The following is a 24,237-nucleotide window of genomic DNA, read 5'->3' as shown; positions in this document are numbered from 1 at the left end:
GAGAAGGAGTTTGCAAATAGAGTGATTGGAAATTGATGTGAAAATTCTGAAAAGGAGAGTCACAGCGCAGGAAGTCCCGAAATGTGTAAAATTCTCCTCAAATCCTTGACTGACTCTTGAATTGTACATGTCCAAGTGAGACTCAAAGGAATCCAGGGGAAAACAACAGTTGATGACTGAAAGAGATGGAGCAGAGACTTCAACCACTGCCCATTCCAGGGGTGATGGTTTCTTACAAAGTTATGGGGCTTTGGCAAACAACTCAAGCTTTCAATTGAAACCATGGAAGGGCCACACTCTCAGAGTAAAGACTACATCTCTGACTGTGTTGACCAAGAAGGCCGCAAAACATGAAACAAGTTTATTTGGGGTCTTAGGAATTACAATTCAGGAGAAACTGATTCAGGTAAAACTGAAAGAATATTCCAGAGTAGAGGAGGCAGGGGCTTATAAAGGGAAAAGCCACAAAGCTGTCAAAAATGCTCATGCCAAAAAAAAAAAAAAAAGCTACTCAAAGGCAACAGAGAATAATGATATTTAGTTGTTTGGAAAAGTCACCTTTTATGGCAATAAAAATTACCCAAGTCCTAAATATGTTTTGTGTAGTAAACTTTGCACCTGATTTTTACAGACCCTGCCAAGCAACAATGCCATTTTGAGACTAAATACAGTGAAGCATGAAAACAAAGCTTTCCAATTCATTCCATGGAAAATGAACAGCTTAATGTTTTCATAAAAACATATGCAAAAAAGTCTGGTGATGAAAATGAACGTACAGTGCCACAGATAAACAACACATTGCACATGAGGTCTTGAGAAGAACATACTATTAAAGAAAAGCTTAGGAAACCTTGAGCTGTTATTAATAAGACCTATTAGTAATCAGGTAATAAGAACACAAAAAGAACAAGCTACTGGGGAAGAGCGGAAGCATTGCAGATCATTCTGCCCAGAGAGAAGTTTGCAACTGCACAAATCGCAATAGAAATGCAAGTTCCCTGAGGGCAAGGCTCTGGTCTACCTTATTCACAGGGTAAATACCGTTGTTCCTCAGATTGCTTGGGGGATTGGTTCCAGGACACCCAGTCAGTCAATTCGGTCGCTCAGTCATGTCTATCTCTTTGCAACTCCATGGACTGCAGTACACCAGGCTTCCCTGTCCATCACCAACTCCCAGAGTTTGCTCAAACTCGTGTCCATCGAGTCAGTGATGCCATCCAACCATCTCATCCTCTGTCTTCCCCCTCTCCTCCCGCCTTCAATCTTTCCCAGCATCAGGGTCTTTTCCAATGAGTCAGCTCTTCGCATCAGGTGGCCAAACTATTGGAGTTTCAGCTTCAGCATCAGTCCTTCCAATGAATATTCAGGACTGATTTCCTTCAGGAGTGACTGGTTGGATCTCCTTGTAGTCCAAAGGACTCTCAAGAGTCTTCTCCAATACCACAGTTCAAAAGCATCAATTCCTTGGCACTCAGTTTTCTTTATAGTCCAGTTCTCACATCCATACATAGCTTTGACTAGACGGATCTTTGTTGGCAAAGTAATGTCTCTGCTTTTTAATAGGCTATCTAGGTTGGTCATAGTTTTTCTTCCAAGGAGCCAGCATCTTTTAATTTCATGGCTGCAGTTATCATCTGCACTGATTTTGGAGCCCAGGAAAATAAAGTTTGTCATTGTTTTCATTGTTTCCCCATCTATTTGCCATGAGGAGTTGGGACCGGATGCCATGATCTTCATTTTTTGAATGTTAAGCTTTAAGCCAGCTTTTTCACTCTCCTCTTTCATTTTCATCAAGAGGCTCTTTAGTTCTTCTGTTTCTGCCATAAGGGTGGTGTTATCTGAGTATCTGAGGTTATTGATATTTCTCCCAGCAATCTAGATTGCACCAGGACAGCCAGTGATTCCAAAATCCGAAGATGCTGAAGTCCCATGTGTACAACCACACAGTAGAGTTGGCCCTCTGTCACTGTGGATAAGGAAGTCCAACTGTACTCAGTACTCAGTGAATGAATTAATACTCCAACTTGCAAAAAAAAAAAAAAATACTCCAACTTGCAACTTGCTTGAAGTTTGAAGGTTAACATTATATACAATCTACAGACCAACGGGATCAGAGAACAAATGGTGTTTATTTTAGTAAATGATATTAATAATTATACTAATAATAATGGTCAGCATTTACTGAGGATTTATCATGTGCCCTCACTGTGCTGACCACTTTATTGGGTTGGCCAAAAAGTCCATTTAGGTTTTTCTATGACATCTCACAGAAAAATCCAAATGAGCTCTTTGGTCAACCCAAAACCTGACTGATCTCACATTCACCTGCCTGGGACTCCATCAAGTAGGCATTATTATCTCTATTTTACAGACAGGAAACAGAAGCTTAGAAAGGTGAAACAACTTTCAAAGTTGCACAGAGAATGGCGGTAGAGCAGGAATCCAAACTGAGAGCCACACTCTCTTTCCACCGCCTTTCTCTGCCGTGTTTGCATTCAGAAAAGCTATCAAAAGAAAGACCTTTTTTTTTAACCTGCCGTGAATTGTTAGCAGAAATGTAGTAGTGACATTCAGATGGTGAGAAAACAGTGATGGGGAAAAGTAAGGAAGTGGTGGCTTCTATTATGCTGTGCCTGTGCCAGGGTTAAGCTGTCATTATATGATCCATACGTCAAACATGAGCCATCATCAAGAAGACAGAATCTTTTTTAAGAAATAATTTTTATTTAGTTAGTTATTTTTGGCTGTATTGGGTCTTTTTTGCTGAACAGGCTTTTCTCTAGTTGCAGCAAGCAGGGGCTACTCTCCAGCTGCACTGCATGGGCTTCTCATTGCGGTGGCTTCTCTTGTTGTAGAACATGGGCTCCAGGGCATGAGGGTTCAGTAGCTGCGGCATGTGGGCTCAGCAGTTGCGGTTCCCGGGCTCTAGGGCACAGGCTCAATAGTCGTGGCGCATGGGCTTAGTGGCTCTGTGGCATGTTGGATCATCCCAGACGAGGGATCAAACCTGTGTCTCCTGCATTAGCAGGCGGACTCTTTAGCCCTGAGCCCCCAGGGAAAACTCCAAGAAGAGAATCTTAAAATGCATTTTATATATAGCATCTCAGTGATGCTGAGGTGCTGTCTTCGAATTGAAAACTTTTCAGACATTTCTGAGTTATTATAATAATACGGGCAGTGAGACCCAGAATTTACTTTTGTACTTTCCAGGCCAGAGCAAGATGCTGGTATGACCATTTCAAGTCAGAAAAGAAATTACTGCCAGAAACTACTCTCTATCTGGATCAAGACAATCTGTTACTAGCTAAATCCTTCTTTTATTTAAATGAACATATGAACTTTGTGGGGACATAAACAATCCACATAGCAAGTTGTAAAATATGTACACTCAAGTGTACAATGCTAGGGCATAGCCAAAACTTCCACATGGATCAGGTCAAAGACCATTTCCAGCATAGTCCTCTGTGCCCGTCTCAGCTCATACTTCTCAGAGGCAACCATTTATATGGCCTCTAACACTACAAGTTAACTTGGGCTATTTTGAACATCATGTAAATGAAATCATACAGTATGCAAATGTCCTTTGCATCTGCCTCTATCTGCTCAACATGTGTCTGTGAGCTTCAGCCAGTTTGCTGTCTGAAGCTGTTGTTTGTCTTTTGTCACTGGTGTATAGTATTCTATTGTATGAACATAACACTTCTACTGACCCACTCAGCATTGGTGGACGTTAGAGTGGCTTTCAGTTATTATGATTAGTGCTGCTATAAATGCTTTCATATTTTTTTGGTGGACATATGTACAGATTTCTCTTGGGTGAAATTTCTCCTGAATGAAATTGCAGGGTCATGGTATAGGTATATTAAACAGAGTTGAGTAGCTGCAACAGAGATTGTATTGCCCCCCAAATTGAAAATATTTGCTACCATTGGTTTAGCGAACAGTTAGTGGAAAACTTGTCATGTGTCAGCCATTGTTCTCAGCACAGGGGGTGTATCATGATGAAAAAACAGGCCAACATTTCTGTCCTTATGAGCTGGCATTCTCGTGTTTCTTTTTTTAAAAAATATTTATTTATTTGGCTGCCCCGGGTCTTAGTTGCAGCATGTGAACTCTTAGTTGCAGCATGTGGGATCCAGCTCCCCGACCAGGGATCGAATCACGGGCCCCCTGCATTGGGAGGATGGAGTCCCAGCCACTGGACCACCAGGGAAGTCCCCTCATGTTTCAGTAGTATCATGAATTAATCATTAGACATTATCTACTTGATTTCTTAACTGTCCATCAGGGAAAATTTTCCATTTTGTTTTCTAAAAATCTGAGCAGTGGTGACCCCTCTTGTATTAGGCATGGTAGACAAATTGGCCTGAAGACTGGGATTTTCCAAGGCTCTCCTGGCACAAATGGTCCAGGTCCTTCCACAATAAACAGTATCCTCAAGTGGAAATTCAAAACCCCTCCTCTCTAACGCCTCCCATCTCTGTGGAGTATTCCTGCAGGAGGCTTTGCTCTTGTGGGCTGAGCTGGGCTAGCTTTGACTCCTTCCATCAGACAGCCCTTCAGGCAGCAGTAGTCACCCCCGACTGCAAGGTCTAGGTCAGCGTGCAGCAGTTTGGGCCTAGTGCTGGTTTCTTGGAAGGAATGATTTGTTTTAAGTAACTTCATACCGTTCAATATACTTCCCAAAGAGGTTAACTATTAAGAAACTTCCTCCTCTTCCCCCCCAAATTAAAGGGAAAATAAGAACTCCAGAAAAATAGGAAACATCTGATTTCCATTAAAATTAAACACACTTTTAAAATATCTTTTAAGAGTTTGAAGCTGTATCCACGTAAGTTACTTTTACTGATAGCAAGCATGTAAGTGACATTATCCAGGTATGAAAACTCACGAAATAAAAGACAACTTAGAAAATACTGCTTTCAGTGCATATAATAAATATCTTACTTTCAATGCAGGGAGAGAAGTGCACATTTAATAGAAAATTTATTTCTTCCAGCCCTTACTAAATAAATGCTGAACACATTTTTTAAAAATACTAGAGTTGAAGAGGCCGAAAGCCTTGGTTTTTTTCTTGTCTACTTCATTGTTTCTTTCACCTTGACTGGGAACCCCACAAAGGAGGGCATTCTTGTTTGTGATTAAATTCCCGTTTATGGAATACACAAGCACAGTGCTTACTCAGCAGAGTGCCTGGCACAACACATAGGAGCTTAATAAACAATTGATGACATTATTGCTGTTATTGTTACTGTTATTATTATCATGATCTTTATTATAGCTGAAGGAAACTTTTGGCCTTGACTAGAACAGCTTCCATATATTGCAGGCTAAGAAAAAGTCAGAATACTAAATAGCATAATCATCCCCCCTGAGGTATGCAGGCTGAGAATCTTTGATGGTCCTCAGCACCTCCAATTCCCTCATCCCTAACCAGCATCACCAGACAGAGGATGCTCTACCTTCTAAAGTTCTCTTCACTTCACCCAGAATTGTCAGCTTAGTCTAAGCTGTTGTCATCTCTCTCTTTTTTTAATTAGGCCAACACTCAAAAGAAATTTTTTTAATTAAAAAAAATTTTATTTGGATATAGTTGATTTACAACATTTTTATTGGATATAGTTGATTTGCAATGTTACATTACTTTCTGCTGTACAGAAAAGTGAATCAGTTATACATATACATATCCACTCTTTTTAAGAGCCTTTTCCCATATAGATCATTACAGAGTATTGAATCGAGTTCCTTGTGCTGTACAGTAGGCCCCTATGAGTTATCTATTTTATATATGCTATGCTGCACTTAGTCCTTCCGTCATGTCCGACTCTTTCCGACCCCATGGACTGTAACCTGGCAGGCTTCTCTGTTCACAGAGATTCTCCAGGAAAGAATACTGGGGTGGGTTTCCATGCCTTCCTCCAGGGGATCTTCCCAACCCAGGGGTCGAACCCAGGTTTCCTGCATTGCAGGTGGATTCTTTCCCAGCTGAGCTACCAGAGAAGCCCAACTATTTTATATATAGTAGTGTGGATATGTCAATGTCATCACCTCTTGTATCCCACTGCCAATCTACCAAATGCCTCCGCTTATCCTCCAGGCAGCCCTCTTCACCAGGGAACCATCATGATCCTTTTAAAATGCAAATTTAAAAACTCAATCTTTTTCCCAAAGGAAATGTATACTCTAGAATTTTTTAATGTTTAAATAAATTAATTTTAAAACTTTGTATCACTACCCCAAGAGATGACCAACATTTACACTTGAGTATATGTTTTCTCCACCTTGACAACATTACTCACAATTATAATTTTACATTTATTTGGATGATTCATAAAACAAGGTTTATCTTCCTCAAAAGTGTAAAACTCCCTAAGGACAGGGACTTTGTCTGGTTTGCCCCAAGTGTAGCCCTAGTTCCTAATAAAGTGGGTGACATAATTGGTAACTTAAGTATTCATTGAGTGAATAAATAAATGAATAATGTCCTTGAAAAAGTAAACAATAATTTAGTAGGGGTGTTTTGGGGTGTGGGGGCCACTCACACCAGCCCTCTTTCTTAGAATTAATTCCCAGTCCAGTGGGATAGCTCTGATATTCATCCTCATGCTACATGACTCCACCCCCTAATTGACTGGAAGGAGGTGGACATATGACCCAAACTGGGCCAATCAGATTGTTTTTCTTGGGTACTGGGAGCTAGACTACAGAAGCAACCAGTCTCAAGTGTCTGAAATTAAGGGACTGGTAGACATTTGGGCAGTAGGGGACTCCTGCTATGTGGGTAAAGTAGCAGAGGAAAGCAGTCTACAGATCAAGAAGAATAAAACTGATACACTGGTAAGCAGAAATAAGAGATGGAGGAAAGTATCATGTTCTCAAAGATTTGCTACTTCCTGGTTTGGCTCTAAGTCCAAACGTCCGTGGATAATGAGATAACACTGTACCTTGGAAATAGAGCCCCTTCTCCTTTTTTTCAGCTGGCTCAGTTCAAATACTCGTATTTGTAAACCAAAGAGACTCAACTGAAACATGAGCTATTTATATTAAGATTAATATAAGTGATAATTAATATAAGTGGCAGTAAGATTAATCAAAGTGATCAGAGTAATCTGCCTGGGGCAACACCTTGTAGATGCCAGTCAGAGTCCCAGCCAGATTCAACTAGGTGGGAAAACCCAGCCAGCTAGGTTTTCCTCAACCTGCCATAGTGTATCAGGTAAGAAATGAACCAACTATGGGGATACCTTCTGAATGAGACAGAGAGAGCAGGACATTACCGAAGCCAGACTTGACTTCTAAGAGTCTTGGATCTTTCACCTGAAATAGGCAAGTGGATTCAAACAGGATAAAGAACAGTAATTTCTAACATTTCTCAATAGAGAACTGGAAGAAAAAAAAAAGGCGGTCAAACCAAAACCAGACTCATAATTTTGGTTATTTGTGGCTTCAGGTTATTTTAAGAAACTGCCTTTGAATTCCCCAACGGATTTTTTCTTTCCTGTTCTTTTTGTCATCCAGTGGACAAGTCAGGGTTTGCTGGCTTCTGGAAAATCCAGGGGATTTTGAAATAGAAAATCTGTGGTGGTTTTGGTTAAAATGGAACTGTATACACTGATCTTTTATACCAAGAGGATGCTGGTAAGTCCCTACCAGGCAGGAATATACTTGAAGACATGCTGAGTAGTTGAGATCGACCATTCACACCCTCATCCCTGAAGGTCTTAAAGCACCATGTGCTAGTTTGGGGACCAGATGTCTCTTCAGTTTTATGGATGTAGCCTGGAGTTACAGAATAGTTTTTCTTTTTTTTTTTCCATTGTGAATCTAATTATGTCCTTGGCTTCTTTGGATATGCAAGTTAGCAGATTTCTCTCTGGTATTCCAGGGCAATGGTCATTTGCTAAGGCTGGAACTTGATTTGGTTCTATCAAATAATTCTGCTGCATAAGGACCCTCACCCTCAGAGTCAAGGCTGAGACAGGAGGCTGAGACTCTCAACGGCATCTTGTACAAAAGCTGGCTGAGATTTTGCTGATGAACTTACTGTGTTGGGAGTCAAATAAAGGTGCTTTCCACCACCTCGTGTGGTTTGGCAAGCAGGAGGGGCCTGTTATTACGGCTGCAATTAGTGAACAATAGGGCTAAGCAGACAGGGCAATTCTGGTGTCTCATTCTGGTCCCATTCCCCAGCAACCCAGGGGAGGAGAAGTCTGGCCAGTAATTTACTCCCCTCTGGAGAAAGCAGAAGTTGATCTCACTGTCTACTCTAGATTCAGGAGGGACCATTCTCAAGACGCTCCCCAAACAGTTGTTTATTAGGGCTGATTTGAAAGAGAGAGAGAAATGAAGAAGGAGAATAAAGAGAGATGCATATACACCCTGCACTGCTTGTAGTCTGTAAACTGGCAGGTTATTGGTACCAGGCCCACCTGCCCATTCCTGCCAGAGGTCAGCCAGGGACAGAAAGGGATACAGAGCAGGGCCAGCTGCTTTGAGTTAAAGGTGCTAAAACCACTTTGACCAGGAGGGGGCTCCAAATCTCACTAAAATTTGCACATCTCTGGGTCAGTTCAGTTCAGTTCAGTTGCTCAGTCGTGTCTGAGTCTTTGCAACCCCATGGACTGCAGCACACCAGGCCTCCCTGTCCATCGCCAACTCCTGGAGTCATAGACCCATAAGACCTCACTTTATCTACCAGCCTAGAGCGTGCACAGGACCAGAATACCACCAGAAACCCAGAGATGGGAAGTGACTTCAAAGTCACAAGATTGGGATGTGGTTGAGTAGGATTAGAACCCAGGATGGGCAACTCTTTGCAGCGCGTAGGCATCACTTTCATCAGCAGCATCGACAAATATCCAATTTTAAAATACAAGCATTCATTGAGTGCCCGGCATGTATAAGGCTGTCTGCTGGGTTGGGGATGTATGTGGCAGGTGGCCGGGGTGCTGTCGTCAGGGCAGGGAGGGAAAAGGCGGTGCCACAGTCCAAGTCCATGGTTCTCAGACCCTCACCTGCTTCTTACTAGTGTAGAATGCACAACCTAAGCACAGCAAAGTTTGAAAAAAAAGTAAAAGATGTAAAGAAGGGTTCAATATAGTAGTGGCTGATCTGTCATAGGGCAATTTTCGATTAGTAGCCAAATGAATGGTAATTTAACTGTTTTCATGTATGTTGTCATCTCTGAGGTGGTTATGAAGATTACACATGAGAGAAGGTGGGGTGGGCTCTGCATGTGGGAGCTGATCGGATTTGCATGTGCACAAAGGGACTTTGGAGATACACATGGTCCCTGACCTTAAGGAGCATCCTGCCTGGAATAGGCAGGAGAGGGGGTTCTAAGGAGCCTGTGATGCCTGTGTGAATGGAGCCTTGGAGTGTCAAGGGAGAGCAACATTCTGGATCTGCAGGCATCTGTAATGCTCTAAATGATCTCTTCTTGCATGTGAATAGGCTTATAAGAGTGGCGAAGGACAAAGATGGGGGGTCTAGGACTCCCTCGCTGTGTGGCATTGGGCAGCTTGCTTAGTTTCTCTTGGCCTCAGTTTGTGCCTCTGTAAAATTAAGGAATAAGTAAACTCTCTGATCCCTTCCAGTTGGAAAATTCTTTGGTTCTAAGCATCCTACAGTTCTGTTTCTGAAAAATCAGATTTTCAGGTATCAGTCAGTTTGTATCTTTATTTTGGGTCCTCTTTCCCTTATTTATCCTAAACTTAAAAAAAAAAAATGACATTATACTTCGTCATTTGAACTCATATAATGTCCTTGAGTTGGAGTCATCCCCAATTCATGGATGGAGATGGCAAAATAGAGGTTTAACTGGTCCTCTCCAGCACTACTAACTCCTTGAGCAGATGTCTTCAACACAGACCACCCAGTGTACCTACTATGTGCCAGGCATGCCGGACACTGAACAGATGAGACACCATCTTGTCTCCAAGGAGCCTTAAGCTAGTGTCAGTCATTGCTGGAAAAGTGCCAGGCACATGTGAAGCACTCAGTAAACATGTGTTGAGCAGAAAGGCATGCCTAAGGCACTGTTGGGAAGGAAATCTGCATGAGCTTGACATGTGCCCAGGGAAGAAGGGAGAGTCTGTACCATTTTATACTTAAAGTCTCTTGGCTCTATAGCCCCAGGAGAGGGAGATTTTCTCCCATAGGTATTGATAACTTCTATGCAACTAACCCCCAGAGATCTTGGCACCATGAGGTGGGGTGGGGGCTGGTGCTCAGTTGCTCCCTCCGACTGAGGTAGTTGGGAGCGCAGGGAGAAGTGGAGAGTCCTCGAGTTGTGCTTCAAGACCCTGAATTTAGGAGATGTCAGGTTGTCGGGGTTTCTTACACCAGAAGAAGGCCATCACCCTGTAGCCAAGCACCCTCCCTCCCTCCCGTAGATCTCTTATCCTCAGGTCCACATTCAAATCCTGATCCAGAAGAAGCAAGGTGAGCAGGAAACCACCGGTGCCTTTTGAGGGAGTGCTCAGACTCACAAGGGGACCCAGGACAGCCAACCCTCTCCTTTTTTTTCCCTCCAACAGCTGAATACCCCTCACCAGAGGCTTCTCGGGCTTCCCTAGCACTTCCAGAACGCCTCGCAGTCCACAGAGAAAGAGTGAATGAGTGCTGTTAAGAATCCTTTGACCAGGAACCCACGGGTTCCTGGGTTGTCTTAATTTCCTACCAGCCCAGGCCTTTCCTTGCAGAGATGAGCACTGAGGGTCTATCCAGGCCTCCCTCCCACTCCCACAAGGAACAGGACTTGCTCAAGGCAGTGATGCCTGCTCTCCTCCTTTCCACAGCACTGGGCATCACTTTCAGATCTTCTTCTCCCAGGATGCCTGCCCCAGCACCCACAATGATTTTTCTACCATCTTCTCTGATACAGAAGCCCGTTGCCTGGTGTCAAGATCTCTCGTGGAGTGGAGCCCCTACACCCATCCTTCTCCTTGCTTCCTCTTCCTGTGTCTCACCCCCTTCCCCGACTCTTCCCCAGGTGGACACTCTCCTGCTGGCCCTCTGTGTGTCCCCCGCAGGTTCAGCCTTCAGTGTCCTCACTCCACCTTTTCTTTCCCCCAGATCATTCATTCAACAGATTCTTGTACAGTGACTACTAGTGTGAATAAGGTGAAGCTTTGCGACATGAGGAGTGCAAAGAAGTATGAGATAACTTACAGCCAGTCCTTGTGCACCAGGCACTCTCGGAAGAGATGAAGTGTGTTATGGACAAATATGCACAAGTCAAACAGCTTGGGGCAAGTGCAACCAGCCTGGAGGAGTTCAAAAGAGGCAGAGTATTCCAAGGTATTCTAAACTCTGCCTGTAGAGAGTTTAGAGATCATACAGAGTCCCTACAACACAGTTTCCTCTAGGAAGTTCTCCTGGATTATTCCAGGCCTCCATTTTCTGGAATCCTAAAGGGCATTTCAAATAGAAGGGGGGAAAGTGGAAGTAGAAACAAATTTTACTTTCTTGGGCTCCAAAAATCACTGTGGACAGTGACTGCAGCCAGGAGATTAAAATGTCAGTATCCATACATGCTAATTATGAAAAACAAACAAACAAAAAAAGCCCTCAAAATTGTCTCCAAAAGAGTAACTACTGCTAGGAGTTTGGAATGTATGTAGGGAGAAATCTTAAAAGACCATCTAGTTCAGCACCCCCATTTCACAGAAAACTTTAAAATGACTCTAATGCCTGTGGTATTAAGTGGTTTGCTCCAGGTCAACTATTTAGATAGCAGCATCATTTGGTGTCCCAGCACCCTTCTCCAAGAAAGCTGGAAGGATAATAAGGCTACTCTGTACCTAGCAATTGTGTGAATAGTCTTAGAACTTAGGATCTACAAAAGAAAAAAACTTAGGATCTACAGAGAAAAAAAAAGTATTAACACAATTAGATGGTAAAACTCTTGGCCTCCATTGCAGATGCTTGGCATTGCTCCACAGTCACAAAGTTTATTGTGATTGTGAACAATAGGATTAATTGTGAAAACACTACTTCTTTAAATATTTGAAATTAGAATGGAAAAATGCTGGAAACAGATGGGGGGTGGGTTGCGGTGTAAATTGAATTAAATAGTAATTGTGTCCCAAGTCCAGGGATGGACAAATGACTTGAACAGTCGGTTTTCTAAACCAGAGGGAGAGGTGGTGAGAAAGTCAGAGCCTGGGGCCAGTGATGAGCTGGTCCCCAACCCAATGGTGGATTTTCCCTTCCCTCCTCCTCGACCTGGAGGAGAGGGTCCCAGGGAAGCCTTAGGCTTAAAGGCAGGAATGTTATCTTCTTGTAACCTCACTGGTAAATGATATCACAGATTGGTTATCCAGGCCCAGATCGATAAACGACTCAGGCAGCGGATCGATCACATTTCCGGGGAGAATTTACCCTTTGTGACCCGCAGGGGGGCAGGTGGTTTATCAAAAGAGGCTCTGGCTTGAAGGATTTAATGCCGCCTACGTCCCCAGTCCTGTCTCCAGCTCGGAGGGCCTGGGCGAAAACAGTGGGGTAATAAACTACTTTCATGAAAGAGCTCTGGGGGATAGGAGTGGGAGGGGGCCGTAAAGGTGGGGGCCGAAAGGCACGAATCCGCTCCCAGACCGAAAGCCAGGGTGGGGGCGCGCTGGGTTCATTCCCCCTCGCCCCTCCTCCCTCCGAAGCCACCCCGAGTTTCTGTGCCTGGCGAAGTCGCCCAGCGCCGCGCCAGGCCGCTGGCCGCGCTCTCTGCGCGGTGGGGGCGCGCGGGCCCGCTCCGGCCTCTCCGGCCGGGCCGCAGCCCCCCTCCCCGTCGCCCCGAGCCCCTCCCCCGGGCCCGGAGCCCCTCCCCGCGCGCTTCCCCTCTCTCCCCTCCCTTCCCTTCTCTGCCTGCCCGGCCCTGCCTCCGCCTCCTGCGCCCGCAGCCTCCGTCAGCGCCGAGCCCCCCGGAGCCCGAGCGCAGAGAAGGGGCGCCGCCGGCCCCTCCCCAGCGCGCTGACAGCAGGCTCCGGGGCCCCCGCCCCGTCCCCTCGCCGGCGGGACACACCCCCGCCCCTCCTCTGCTCCGCCAGTTCCCGCCGGACCCACCGGGCGGCGGAGAGAGCGGGCGGGCGAGCCGGAGAGCTGCGGCGGCGCGGGAGGGAAGGGGAGCGCGGCAGGCCCACGGGGAGCCGCCCGGGCGCACGGAGCTCGCGTGCCCTCTGAACAGCCCCCGCCCAGCGGCCGTACCTGCGGGCGCGGGGAGCCCGGGCAGCGGCGCGCCGGCCCGGGGTGGCTGGGGAGACCCGGGGACTGGGGAAGCGGGACAAGGAGCAGGGGCCGGACCGGGATGAGAAGGTGACGCCGCCGGGGGGCGCCACTCGCTTTGTGGGGGAAGATGCTCGCCTACTGCGTGCAGGATGCCACCGTGGTGGACGTGGAGAAACGGAGGAACCCCTCCAAGCACTATGTGAGTACGCCCCCACGACCCCTGCGGGAGGCTGGCCAGGAGCCCCCTGAGGGCCCCTTGGGTGGCCCCTCAGTCCTCTCCGTGGTCAGTCCCGGAGCTGAGCGCCTACAGGGCAGCCTTTGGTGGTGGAGTCTCTTCGCAGGGCTGTGATCTCCAGGGAAGCCTTTTCTGACCTTCCTCCACTGCTCCCCCCGCCCCACGCCCGTTGTCTTTTTTTGGCATTGGAATTGGCAAGTGGCTGCCCTTGTCTGTTAAACGGTGAAGTCATCCGTCCGCCTGAGCTTTGATGGATGGTGGGGGGGACGTTCTTCAAACCCTCGCTGGGAAGCTGTGTTGGGAAAGAGCATCTTCCCGGCCCTCCCTGGGGGCTCGGGTCGCTCAGGCGCACGCAGACCGAGATGCTTTCAGAGGTTTACGCTGGGGACGGACGCCTCGCACGAGCCTCCTACTTGTGCCTTGGTCTCTGTCTCCCCAGGCTTGGGTCTGGGGGCCCGAGAGAAGCCGCCGCGCCCCTGCCCTACCTCCACCCTCAACCCTGAGCTTTGATTTCCTTCTTAAAGCCCTCGTGTCGGTCGGTGTGAGGAAAATTGTGGCTTTTCCTTTTATCCCTCCTCTGGACGTGACCCTTAACCGGGGTTCATTTCCTCTTAAGTGATGCTCCGTCTCCGACACGAGGAGGAAAATGTTTGCTGTGGTCTCCAAGGAGCGGCCGGCTGCCCCTCCCCCTGCCTTCCCAAACTTAATGAGAAGGGGCTAAGGTTGGCCGAGCCGAGCTGCGGGCCAGTAGGACGCGACGCCCTTTCATCTCAGCCCATCCCGTCTTCCCATCCTTCCCACCTAGCAAGTAAATGGTGTCCTTGGCGCCCAAGGCTGCCCGTCCTAGTGACTTTGCTCCTGTTGTTGAGAGGAAAGAAACAGACAGCAAGGACTGCATCTTATTTGCAAATTAGGCATTTAAAGGAGCATTTAGAATGCTCAAAGCATTAATTTTCACAATTAAAACAGGCTGTGGGTTGCTGCCCTAGACAGCACATTGATCTCTGCCTTTTATTTCCTTGTTGGAAGGGGACTGGATTTGTGCTAATGTCAGCCTCAGGCTACTCTTTCTGTCTTTATCCCCAATAGCTCTGATCTTCAGGTTTCTTTTCGGTTGAATAAATGAGCTTGGGCTCAGGTTGGGGAGGAGGTTAACCAAGGATTCTGGTTCCTGAGGGGACCGAAAGATGGGTGCTGGTGGGAGGGTTCGTCCTTTTGTATCACTGGCCCAGCAAGCATCTCCCCCTGCCGTTTTGAGAAAGCTGTCTTTGGAGGATTTGGGTTCCCATGTGGTCGCCCTCCTCTGAGGCAGATGTCCATTGGCATATCCCAGCCCTTATTATGAAGTCAGCCTTCCTAACTTCTTTTCTCAAACGTTGCAGGCTAAGTTTTAGGGCTTCTTTTCTAGTCCTCAGGTAAGGTAGGCACTGCTTTCAATAGATGGCACTCTCTGTGGATCTTAGGTGAAACATCAAACCTTAACTTTGACCAGTGATGTCCAAAGTTACAGATATAGGACACACTAGCCAGGAGCATTGCTAAAGGGGCTGGGGGCCCACTGCGAACAGTGCTGAGAGGTGATTAGTGCTGAGGCTTTGAGTGAGAGGCTCTCGTTCAAAGCCTGGCTCAGACACTGACTAGCTATGCAACTTTGGGCAACTTACTGAACCTCCATGCACCTCAGTTTCCTCATTTTTCAAATGAGGATAATGGTAGTAGCTACTTCATAGGATTGTCTGGAGAATTAAATGAGATCATCCATGCAAAGCACTTAGTGCGGTCCTGGCACATAAGGCACTCATTAGATGGTAGCTTATGATTGGTGTGATTTTGACTAAGAAAGCACTTTTGAAAAGCAGCTATTAATGGTCTGGCAAGAAGGAAGAAAGATTTGGGGTTTTAAGATTGCTAATAACTTGTTCTCTGTGAGAAAAAAAAAAGAAAAAGTCCTGTGCAGTTCCATTGACATGATCATTTCCTCCCTTTTCATGGACAGTGTTTTCTGGGACATCTCCGCTTCCCATGTTAAGAATCAATGACGCTATGTGTGGGCCAGGAGTGATGTCACTGAGCAGACGGGGGCATACAGAGCCCTGGACACAGGTTGTGGAAAACAGCTAAAGGAGACAGTGTTGTGTGTTACGGAACAGTGGAGCTGGCAGGGACCTGAGAACTCATGAAACTCCACCCCTCATTTTACAGACGAGGAGACCGAGAACCGGTTGGGGTAGAGTCGCTTGTGACACAGCGAGTTACAGCACCTGGGTCTAACTGGCCTTCTGCCCATCACGTGGGTTAGGTTCATCTAAGTGCCCTGGAAGGCCGGTTGGGGTTGACAAGGAAGACAAATATCTGGTCATAGCAAGAGGTTCCTGCATGTGTAGGGCATTAATGCATCAGGAGAGGGGGCTGATGGTAGAATGTGTCGTCGGCATCAACAGGGCAGGAAGAGCCAGGTGGGGAGGCAGTGCCTCTGAAGCCTAGGGTCGCCTCCTCCCTTGGCCTCTGCATGGCCAACACCACACACCAGAAGGTCAAGTGTTCTGGCCAAGGCACTTTGGTGTGGGTAGCTGGCAGGATACACTGCGCCCGTGTCATATATGTCCTGGACGCCGTTCTGCACTCTAGAAGCTTGCCTTCTTCCCGCCTCTCCTGGTGAGGTGATGGTGAATTCTGAGTCTGTGGTTTGGCAAATTGCAGAGCTGAGCGGCTTTATGGGATAGGCATGTTAGCCGGAGCTAGCTGATGAGAGGCCTGGGGCCCAAGCAGGAGGGGCTCTGCTGGCTCCAGAACGCTGGGAACACACTGAAGAGGTCTTCTCAGGACATCCAGCCAAAGGCAGGCTTGTCCCTGGGATGGGGGTGGAGCCACCTAGATACCAAGGGTCTTGTGTTTTGGTCTATTTACGAAAGGGCAGGCAGGTGACCTGCATCATTTGGGTGGTACTGTCAGCCCTTGGCTTCCTTCCTCTCTGCCAAGGCCTTGCTTGGGACGCTGGGAGAGGGGAGTATTTGGGGGAGGTAGGCAGCTGCTGCTTAGACCAGGCTCCTTGCCTGGAGTAGGGCTCCTCTCTCAGCTGTTATGAGCTGTCCCTAGAGAGACCTTAGGTAAACTGGCTTTGGCCTCAGACCACTTGTCTTTAAATGGTCCTAATGACGCTGGATGCAAACTGCAGTTACCTTTGACAACTTCCCATAAGGATGTGAGCTCCGGTTCACATTCTTTGCACCCACACGCATGTGTAGGTGTAAGTCAAGTCATATGGTGTTGGAGAGGAGCTAGTGAATCTAAAGCAAACAAGAAATTATTTGTTTGGATTTGAGAGGCGTTGTGCTTTTGCAGTCATTTCCTCTCCTGATTGTTTATTTCAGACAAATACCAGTCGTGAATGTTCTGATCCTCTACAGGACTCTTCAGGGAATGCAAATAATAGCCAGTGTGAGCAGTTACTATCGTTGGTGCCAGATGCTCAATGTGCAGGATTTCATGTGATTCCTACAGTCCATGCAAAGTCTTTGATTTCTTTATACAGATGGGTGAGCTGAGACATGGAGAGGTGAGAAGTTGCTCAGGGTCTCCCAGTTAGAGATATGGGTCAACTCAGGTCACTTCACCTCCAGAGGAAGAAACGAACCTACAATGAGGCCCTTCTCCCCCACTGGGGTTGGTTATGGAGACCGGGCTCGGGTTTACAGGACAATGAGAGAGCAATGCCAGGTGGCGTTTGAGGACTGACTTACTATGTAGGACGTTCACCTGGTGTCCCAGAGGAGGGCCTGTGACAGGCAATGGGGGGAGGTCACTGTGAGGCAGGGGATTAGAACAAACCCAAGATGATGTCTGCTTTCCAGTGATGCCTGAGCTGATAAATGAAGGATCCACCCTGGAGAAATAATACATTCTCCTGTGTGTTTAGAGCATCACAGATTTGGGGCTTGGCCCTGGGAGCTACATTTTTAGGAATTGGCCATAGACCCATTCATTTCTCTACCTTTCATTTTTTTCCTTAAGCCCTTAGACTGTGGATCCAGCCCCACAGGAAGAAGGATGTATAGCTGCAGTATGGACAGGGTCTTCTCGGGCCAGTCCCACTGTAGAATTACTGGTGTTGAGCAGATCAGGGTTTGAAACTTGGCTCTGACTCTTCTTGGGTGAGCAGCCTGGGGCCAGCCACTCTGGGTCTCAGCTTCCTCACCTATAACCTCACAAGGATTTTGGAAAATTGATCTGAGATAATTTGGGGGCAAAGCTTCTACTTTTAGTGCCTTACCTAGTGGCGCTAGTAGTAAAGAACCCGCCTGCCAATGCAGGAGACAGAAGAGATGTGGGTTCAATCCCTGGGTCAGGAAGATCCCCTGGAGGAGGACATGGCAATCCACTCCAGTATTCTTGCCTGGAGAATCCCATGGACAGAGGAGCCTAGCAAGCTACAGTCTATAGGGTCACAAAGAGTTGGACACAACTGAAGCAAGTACCTGGCACCCATCATGGGTACTCAACATACTAGCTTCTGTCTGGTGCTCCTTATCACCGAAACCCTTGAGTACATTTAGATCTGATAGGCGAAGCTGTGAGAGAAGGGAAGACTGAGGCAAAAAAGGAAGGCCCAGCTGTTCACAGTCTGATGGGAAAGTGGGCTACATGCCCCGTGGAAAACACCCAACATACAAGGGAAACAGATAAACAAGGAGCAGCTGTTCAGACCTGGAGGGCTTCCTGGAGCTGTCCAAGTGTTGGCTTCCTGGTATGTTGGGAAGGAACATGTGTTGGGGGAGTGGAGTAGAGAGGTGCTGCAGGTGAGGGCAAGATCATGTTGGATCCCAGCCCCAAGATCAGTGCCACACATGGGTTAGCACTCTTCCCTGCTTTCTCTTGGGCTCCCCAGGTGGCTCAGAGGGTAAAGAATCTGCCTGCAATGCAGGAGACATGGATACGGTCCCTGGGTCAGGAAGATCCCCTAGAGGAGGGCATGGCAACCCACTCCAGTATTCTTGCCTGGAAAATCCCATGGACAGAGGAGCCCGAGTAGCAGAGGACAGAGTCATAGAGTCTATCCTAGAGGACAGAGGATAGAGTCGCAGAGTTGGATACCACTGAAGCGACAGAGCACACACACATATTTTTTTCTGCCTGTCTGTCTGTCTCTCTCACACACACACACACACAAAAGAACAGTTTCTTCTTCTGCTCCAAGGAGGGAAGTGATCTAGGGGTGATTCACGGGTCTGACAAGGATTCCTGCTCATGGAACAACCAACCACATCCTTCAAGGCTGATGGAAGAAGGAACACAGTCAGCCATTTATCATGGTCCTCTTTAGAGCCAGCTGAGTGAGGGCTTGGGGGGACAAATCAAGATTGGAATCACCATGTGTGGTGGCAGGCAGAGGGGAGGCAAAGGGAAGGGAAAAATAAACCTATTTGATGTCATTGGAGACCGGTTCCAGCTCAGAAATATAAGCACCAGCTGCTGCATTTTCCAAAGAGATATTCCGAGGCCAGCATGAGTTAATCGTCGGTGGAGGCAGTGAATTAGAGGAGTGTTGTTAGGACTTCTGACTTTGGGGTTTGCACCGCGGTCCCTGGAAATTGCCTTCTAATTTCCTCAGCCTGAGTCACTGACCAGACTATTTCTTGGCCAGAAAAAGCCTAACAGGCAACTCTGTTCTCTTTTGCCTCTTTATTAAATGAAATAAAACAAGTAATAGAGTTATACATATGGTAGTCACACTTGCTCCTCTTGAGTTCTGAGAACCCAGGAACAGGATCATGGGTTAGGACAGGGATCCCGGGGACAGGAAGGACAAGGGGTGTGTGTGGGAAATGAGGTGGAGACTCTGGCTTTGGAAACGGTTTCTGAGTCAGGGCCAGAGGTGTTCTCTGCCGTGGATATTGCCAACCATAACGGAAGAGTCCAGGAGGGTGATCAGCATTTCAGGAGGCGATTCCCAGGGCTGTGTGTGACTTCTCGCCTGGGCTGGGCTGCTTCGACTGCTGCTATGTGTAGTGGAGTCAGGACGGGAGTGGCGGGGTGGCACACTGGGCCACAAGGAGGCCCCGAGGAGCCTCCAGGCGGCTCACATTAGCAGCAGGTGCTGAGCAGAATCCAGTGAGGACGTCGAGATGCAGTGGGAAGGAGGAGAACCAGTGTATGAGTGCCTGCTATGTGCCAGGCAGTGCAGAAGAGACCTTTCAGAGGGGATTTCATTTCAACATCATAACCTCCCCATGAAGTAGGTCACTGTTTTTATCCCCACTTTACAGGTGTGGAAATTGAGGCCCAGAGAGTTTATGTGGCTCTCACTCAGAGTAATTCGGTGTCAGGGCTGGGATTCTTACTCTGGCATCTGACACCAGAGTCTGTGAGCTTGTCACTTTCTTCCCCATTAGAGCCAGGTCAAATGTGAGGAGTGAAAGGAACCGGGGAATCTGGGCCACACCTCCTGAGAGTAAGAGGTGTGTCTGGAAGGCTGTATTGTTTTAGAGTCCCTGGGCTCTGCTATCCCCATGCCAGAATCCTGTCTCTACCACTTACTGCCCTGGGATTCGGTGCAAGTTCCTTCTCTCTCTCTGCCTCAGTTTCCTCACCTGTTAAAAACAAACAAAACCAACCAAACAAACAAAAATGAAGGGGAAATAGAACCTAGCTCAAAGGGTTGTGGTGAAGAGTAAATGAGTTGATAAATGTAAAGAGCTTAGAACAGTAGCTGGCACATATTAAGCGCTGCATAGGCATTTGTACTAATATTAAGACCTGCTTCCCTGGTGGCTCAGATGATAAAGAATCTGCCCGCAATGTGGGAGACCCGGGTTCGATCCCTGGGTTGGGAAGATCCCCTAAAGAAGGAAATGGCAACCTTCTCCAGTATTGTTGCCTGGAGAATTCCATGGACAGAGGAGCCTGGTGGGCTACCGTCCATGGGGTTGCAAAGAGTTGGACATGACTGAGCAACCAACAGTTTCACTTCCAAAGCTTCAGAAGGCGTTCTCTGTGAACTGGAGTTTTTCAGGGAAGACTGACTAGCAAGGGCCAGCTTCATGATGAGCCTCAAGGAGTAACTGGGGATTGGGTGGGAAAGGATAGGATTTAGGTGGGAAAAAGAGGGGAAGGCATGCCAGGAAAGGGAAAAGCAAAGGTGCTGGAGGTGGAACATGCAAGGAAAACACGGGCAAAACCCAGGCCGGGGAGAAGGATAAGGAGGAAGGGCGGCCAGCTGTTGAGAGCCTCACATACCTGTCTAGAGGCTTCACCTCCACCACTTCCATTCCTCCCAAGGATTGCAGGGGACGGGGACCTGCTTGTCACTGTGGGTTCCTTCTGGTGGGCTCCAGAACTGGCTCTAGGTTTATTGTTGCAGCCATGGCGGGAACAGAGCTACCTATGTAGGGATGGGAACCATTTCTGTGTGTTGGGGACTCTACAGTTGGCAGGCCAGAGCCTGGCCCTTCTCTGTTTATAGCTCTTACTCGGAAAGGTCAGGCTGCCTCATAAAAGTTGATTGCACCCTAGAGGTCTTGGGGAATGAGGGTGGTGGAGGGGCAGCAAGAAGTGAGGCGTTGACTGCTTTGGGCCTCATCCGTGGAGGGTCCCGCCGCCAGGGCTTTATGTCACGGCGACATCATTTCCATCTCCAGTCCCCAGCGCTGCTCCTCAAGCACTCCAGTGGCAAGAGAGGAGACCCTTGTCCTTGGAGGGCCTGGGAGCTAATGCTGAACAGCTTGCTGGGAGCCCACGATGTCTCTAAAGTCTCAGCATCACCTGAAACTTTCAACCCAGCGTTGTCTTCCATCTCAGCATCTCTCTTAACCGGTTTTAGTTAGAAAGACAGTGCTTCAAACTACTTCTTGGTTTATTTAACCCTCACCCCATTGTCAGATGTTCCAGTAAGCCTGATTCTTTAGGGAAAATGTAATAATAACAGCTAACATTTCTAAATGTTTTTTATGTGCTGAGTTTTACATGGAAACTCTCAAAACAGCTTGCTAAAGCGTGTAGTCACTACCGGCATCCGCTTCACGCAGGTCAGGATGCCGAGGTCCAGAGAGCTTAAAATGAGTTGCCGAACACCATGCAGCTGAGAAGCTGACCCAGGCCTGCCCGCTCCAAAGCTGACCTTGTCCCCACAGCAGCCTCACAGCCCTCGATCTCTCGTCTCATCTGGGAAGACCAGGCCCCAAGAAGATTCCACCTGAGGCCTGGCTGGTTGGCTCTTTAAGATGGGAGACCTTCCACCTGTCACCTTCCCCACTCGATCTCCATTTGCCCATCTAGAAAATGGGCTCATTGCTTCCTTTCTGGCCTGCTGCCTTGCAGAGGGGAGGGTGGATATGAAAGCTGCTTTGGAAAATGCTGAGCCCAGCAAAAGTAGCTGTGTGAAGGGGTCCTAGAGCCCTCTGTCTGGTTTCTTCATCATTTGGGAAGGAGATGCTTTACAAAAAGGAGCTCTTCCCGATTCAAACAAATTTCTAGACAAGGTCCCTCTGCCATACTTCTGCCCCAAGAAGCCTGTAGCCAGGGTCAATTCAGGGCTACTCTAGGCCCTTAGTGAAGATGTTCTCTAGAAAGCCACCTCTGGGAACTTTGCTTCTCTCCAAACCAGTCATTTCTGTGAATGGGAAATACAGAGCTATTTCCAGTGCCATCTCTGCCTGCTGTCACCTGAGGGGAGGAGGTGACATCCAAGGGGCTGAGCTAGTGATGTGGAAGCAAGCAGCTGTGCTCTCTGCCCTCCGCTCAGCGGCCTCTCGGGCCATTTGCTGTCATTTCCTTTGGCTGGTGAGGAAGCCGCCCTCCCTGCGCCTGGGTGGAAGTGCGTGGGTGGGGTGGGGGCCGTAGCCCTTCCTCTGTGTGTATCAGTGCGGCATAAATTATGCAGCGGGGGGCTGTGGGGGCCCTCCTGCCTGTCTCTGGCATCCCTGGAGTGTGAACTTCAGACCTGGCGGAAATTGATCACCCCAGGGGGTGGGGGGTGGGGTGCTGCCCAATGCTGATCGTGAACTTCAGGGCGGAGCAGGTGGGGTAAGGGATGGAGCGGCTGTGCATTTTAAACCCTGTTTTATTCATAAAGAGACTGACTCAGAAAATTGAGGGTGCACTGTTGGTCAAGCGCGGGGCCAGGTGTGTTGGCCCCCTCGCCCTAGGCGATGCCTGTATCACACTGTCACTGTGACTTACACGTGGGTCCCTTTCCCAGAGGGATCCGGAGTGCTGCCCCAGGGTAGCAGGGGCTTCTCCTGGCTCAGCACTGGGTCCTCCTGGGGAGTAGTATTCCTCGTGGAGAGGGCTTGCCTTGCGGCTTTGCCCACCTGAGGGTTCTGAGCACTGAGGGATTGTCTCTGGCGTTTTAAGCGGCTGCTCTGTGAACTCTTTCACGGTAGGCCCCATTCCGACCCAGCTTTATTCCGTTTCCTGATGGCCCAGACCCAAAGGGCTATTTTAAGGGCCTTGCCTGTGTGGGAGAATTTCTCTTTGTAACAACAGGGAGGGAGGCCTGGCATGGTGCTGACAGTGGGGCTCCAAGAGAGTGCAGTTCTTTCCTGAATTCTGCCCCCTGGGCAGGACTCAGCGGGCTCTCAGCACAGGGCCCTGGCACCCAGGAGGGACCCAGTCTCTTGTCCGTGAGGGCAGGGCTTCCAAAAGTGGCTGCCCAGGGATTTCTGCTTGCCTAAGCCTGGGCAGCTTGGCAAACTGATCCTTTTCTCGCAGAGCTAAGGCCTGTAATAAGGCAATGTCTGGACTTGGGTCTCAAGCAGGGGTTAATTATTGACTTTAGTCATCACTCACTAGCAGTTGGAGAAAAGCAGTCTCATTTTTCCCATGATCCCTGGACGTGGCGGCTCCCGGGCAGGGGAAGTGGGGAAGTTGAGTCAGAGAAGATGTGAGTAGAACCCTTCTAGGTGCAAGCGTGGGGCTGGGGCTTCTTATCCGCTGTCTTCTTTAATCCTTGTCACCACACTGAGCATCATCCCTGTGGTATACATGAGGAAGCAGGGGCCCAGGGAGGGGCACCTCTCGCCCTCCATCACGTGGCCCTGAACAGTGAGAGCCAGGGTTTGAACTCAGATCTGCAGCGACAAAGCCCGTGATGGTCCCATTGGGCTCCCTGCAGGTTTGATGGCTCACCCATCCCCTCCACACAAAGGTTAGATAGCTAGTTGGCAGTATTTGTCTTTCTTCCCTGCCCCCAGCTGGAGACATCCACATGTATCAAAAACTAGCTGCACCGGGTCTTTCTCTACCCACTCTGGTCTTCATCCAACTCTGGTCTCTGTGGCTATATTTCTCCCTCTGCTGCACACACCCTTGGGAATCCCAGCCATGATCTGTGGTTCTGCTGGGGTACAGACAGCTGAGAGCACTGCCCTGGGCTTAAGAAGGGAAGTGAACCCAAAGGGTTATATACAGCAGGCCTTCCCTTGGCAGGCTGGGGCCCTGAAGCTTTATAGCGGTTTTGTCTCTCAAGAGCTTCCTGAGAGGCTGGGGGCCTAGGGAACACATCACGTGGGTCCCTGATAAAACTTTAAGGGTCTGGACTAAACCCTGGTCATCTGCCCACCCTGACCTTCCCCCCAAGCCCCTCCATTGACACATGATGTGGTTGGAGCTGGCATTTGGGATAAGATAACAAGCTTCTTGCTACACAGAATGGACCCCTAGCAAGGTCTGGCCGCTATTTTGGGATTCAAAGTTTTATTCACGCTGGACTCTTGTCCAGAGCACTTTTGAAAGCCTGTTCCTTCAGAAGTTCCAGCTACAGGGGGCTTTGCATCGTCTTCTGGAGG

General features: G+C 48.3%; 1 protein-coding gene across 2 annotated transcripts in view; it reads left to right on the top strand.

Annotated features, from left to right (window-relative positions):
- The first annotated feature begins 13,248 nt into the window (after nucleotides 1-13,248).
- Nucleotides 13,249-24,237, top strand: part of SH3PXD2A (SH3 and PX domains 2A) — a 246,120-nt gene continuing 235,131 nt past the window's right edge. Inside the window, exon 1 of one of the 2 annotated variants that reach the window (XM_061162537.1) lies at nucleotides 13,249-13,420. In XM_061162537.1, the coding sequence (XP_061018520.1) occupies nucleotides 13,349-13,420 (72 nt within the window). In that variant the 5' untranslated portion in view covers nucleotides 13,249-13,348. The remainder of the gene's footprint in view (nucleotides 13,421-24,237) is intronic. The other variant, XM_061162532.1, reaches the window with a different exon arrangement.

This window comes from Dama dama, chromosome 15 (assembly GCF_033118175.1).
Source record: "Dama dama isolate Ldn47 chromosome 15, ASM3311817v1, whole genome shotgun sequence".
In the NCBI taxonomy this organism is placed as follows: Eukaryota; Metazoa; Chordata; class Mammalia; order Artiodactyla; family Cervidae; genus Dama; species Dama dama.
This window is presented reverse-complemented; position numbering and strand designations above follow the sequence as displayed.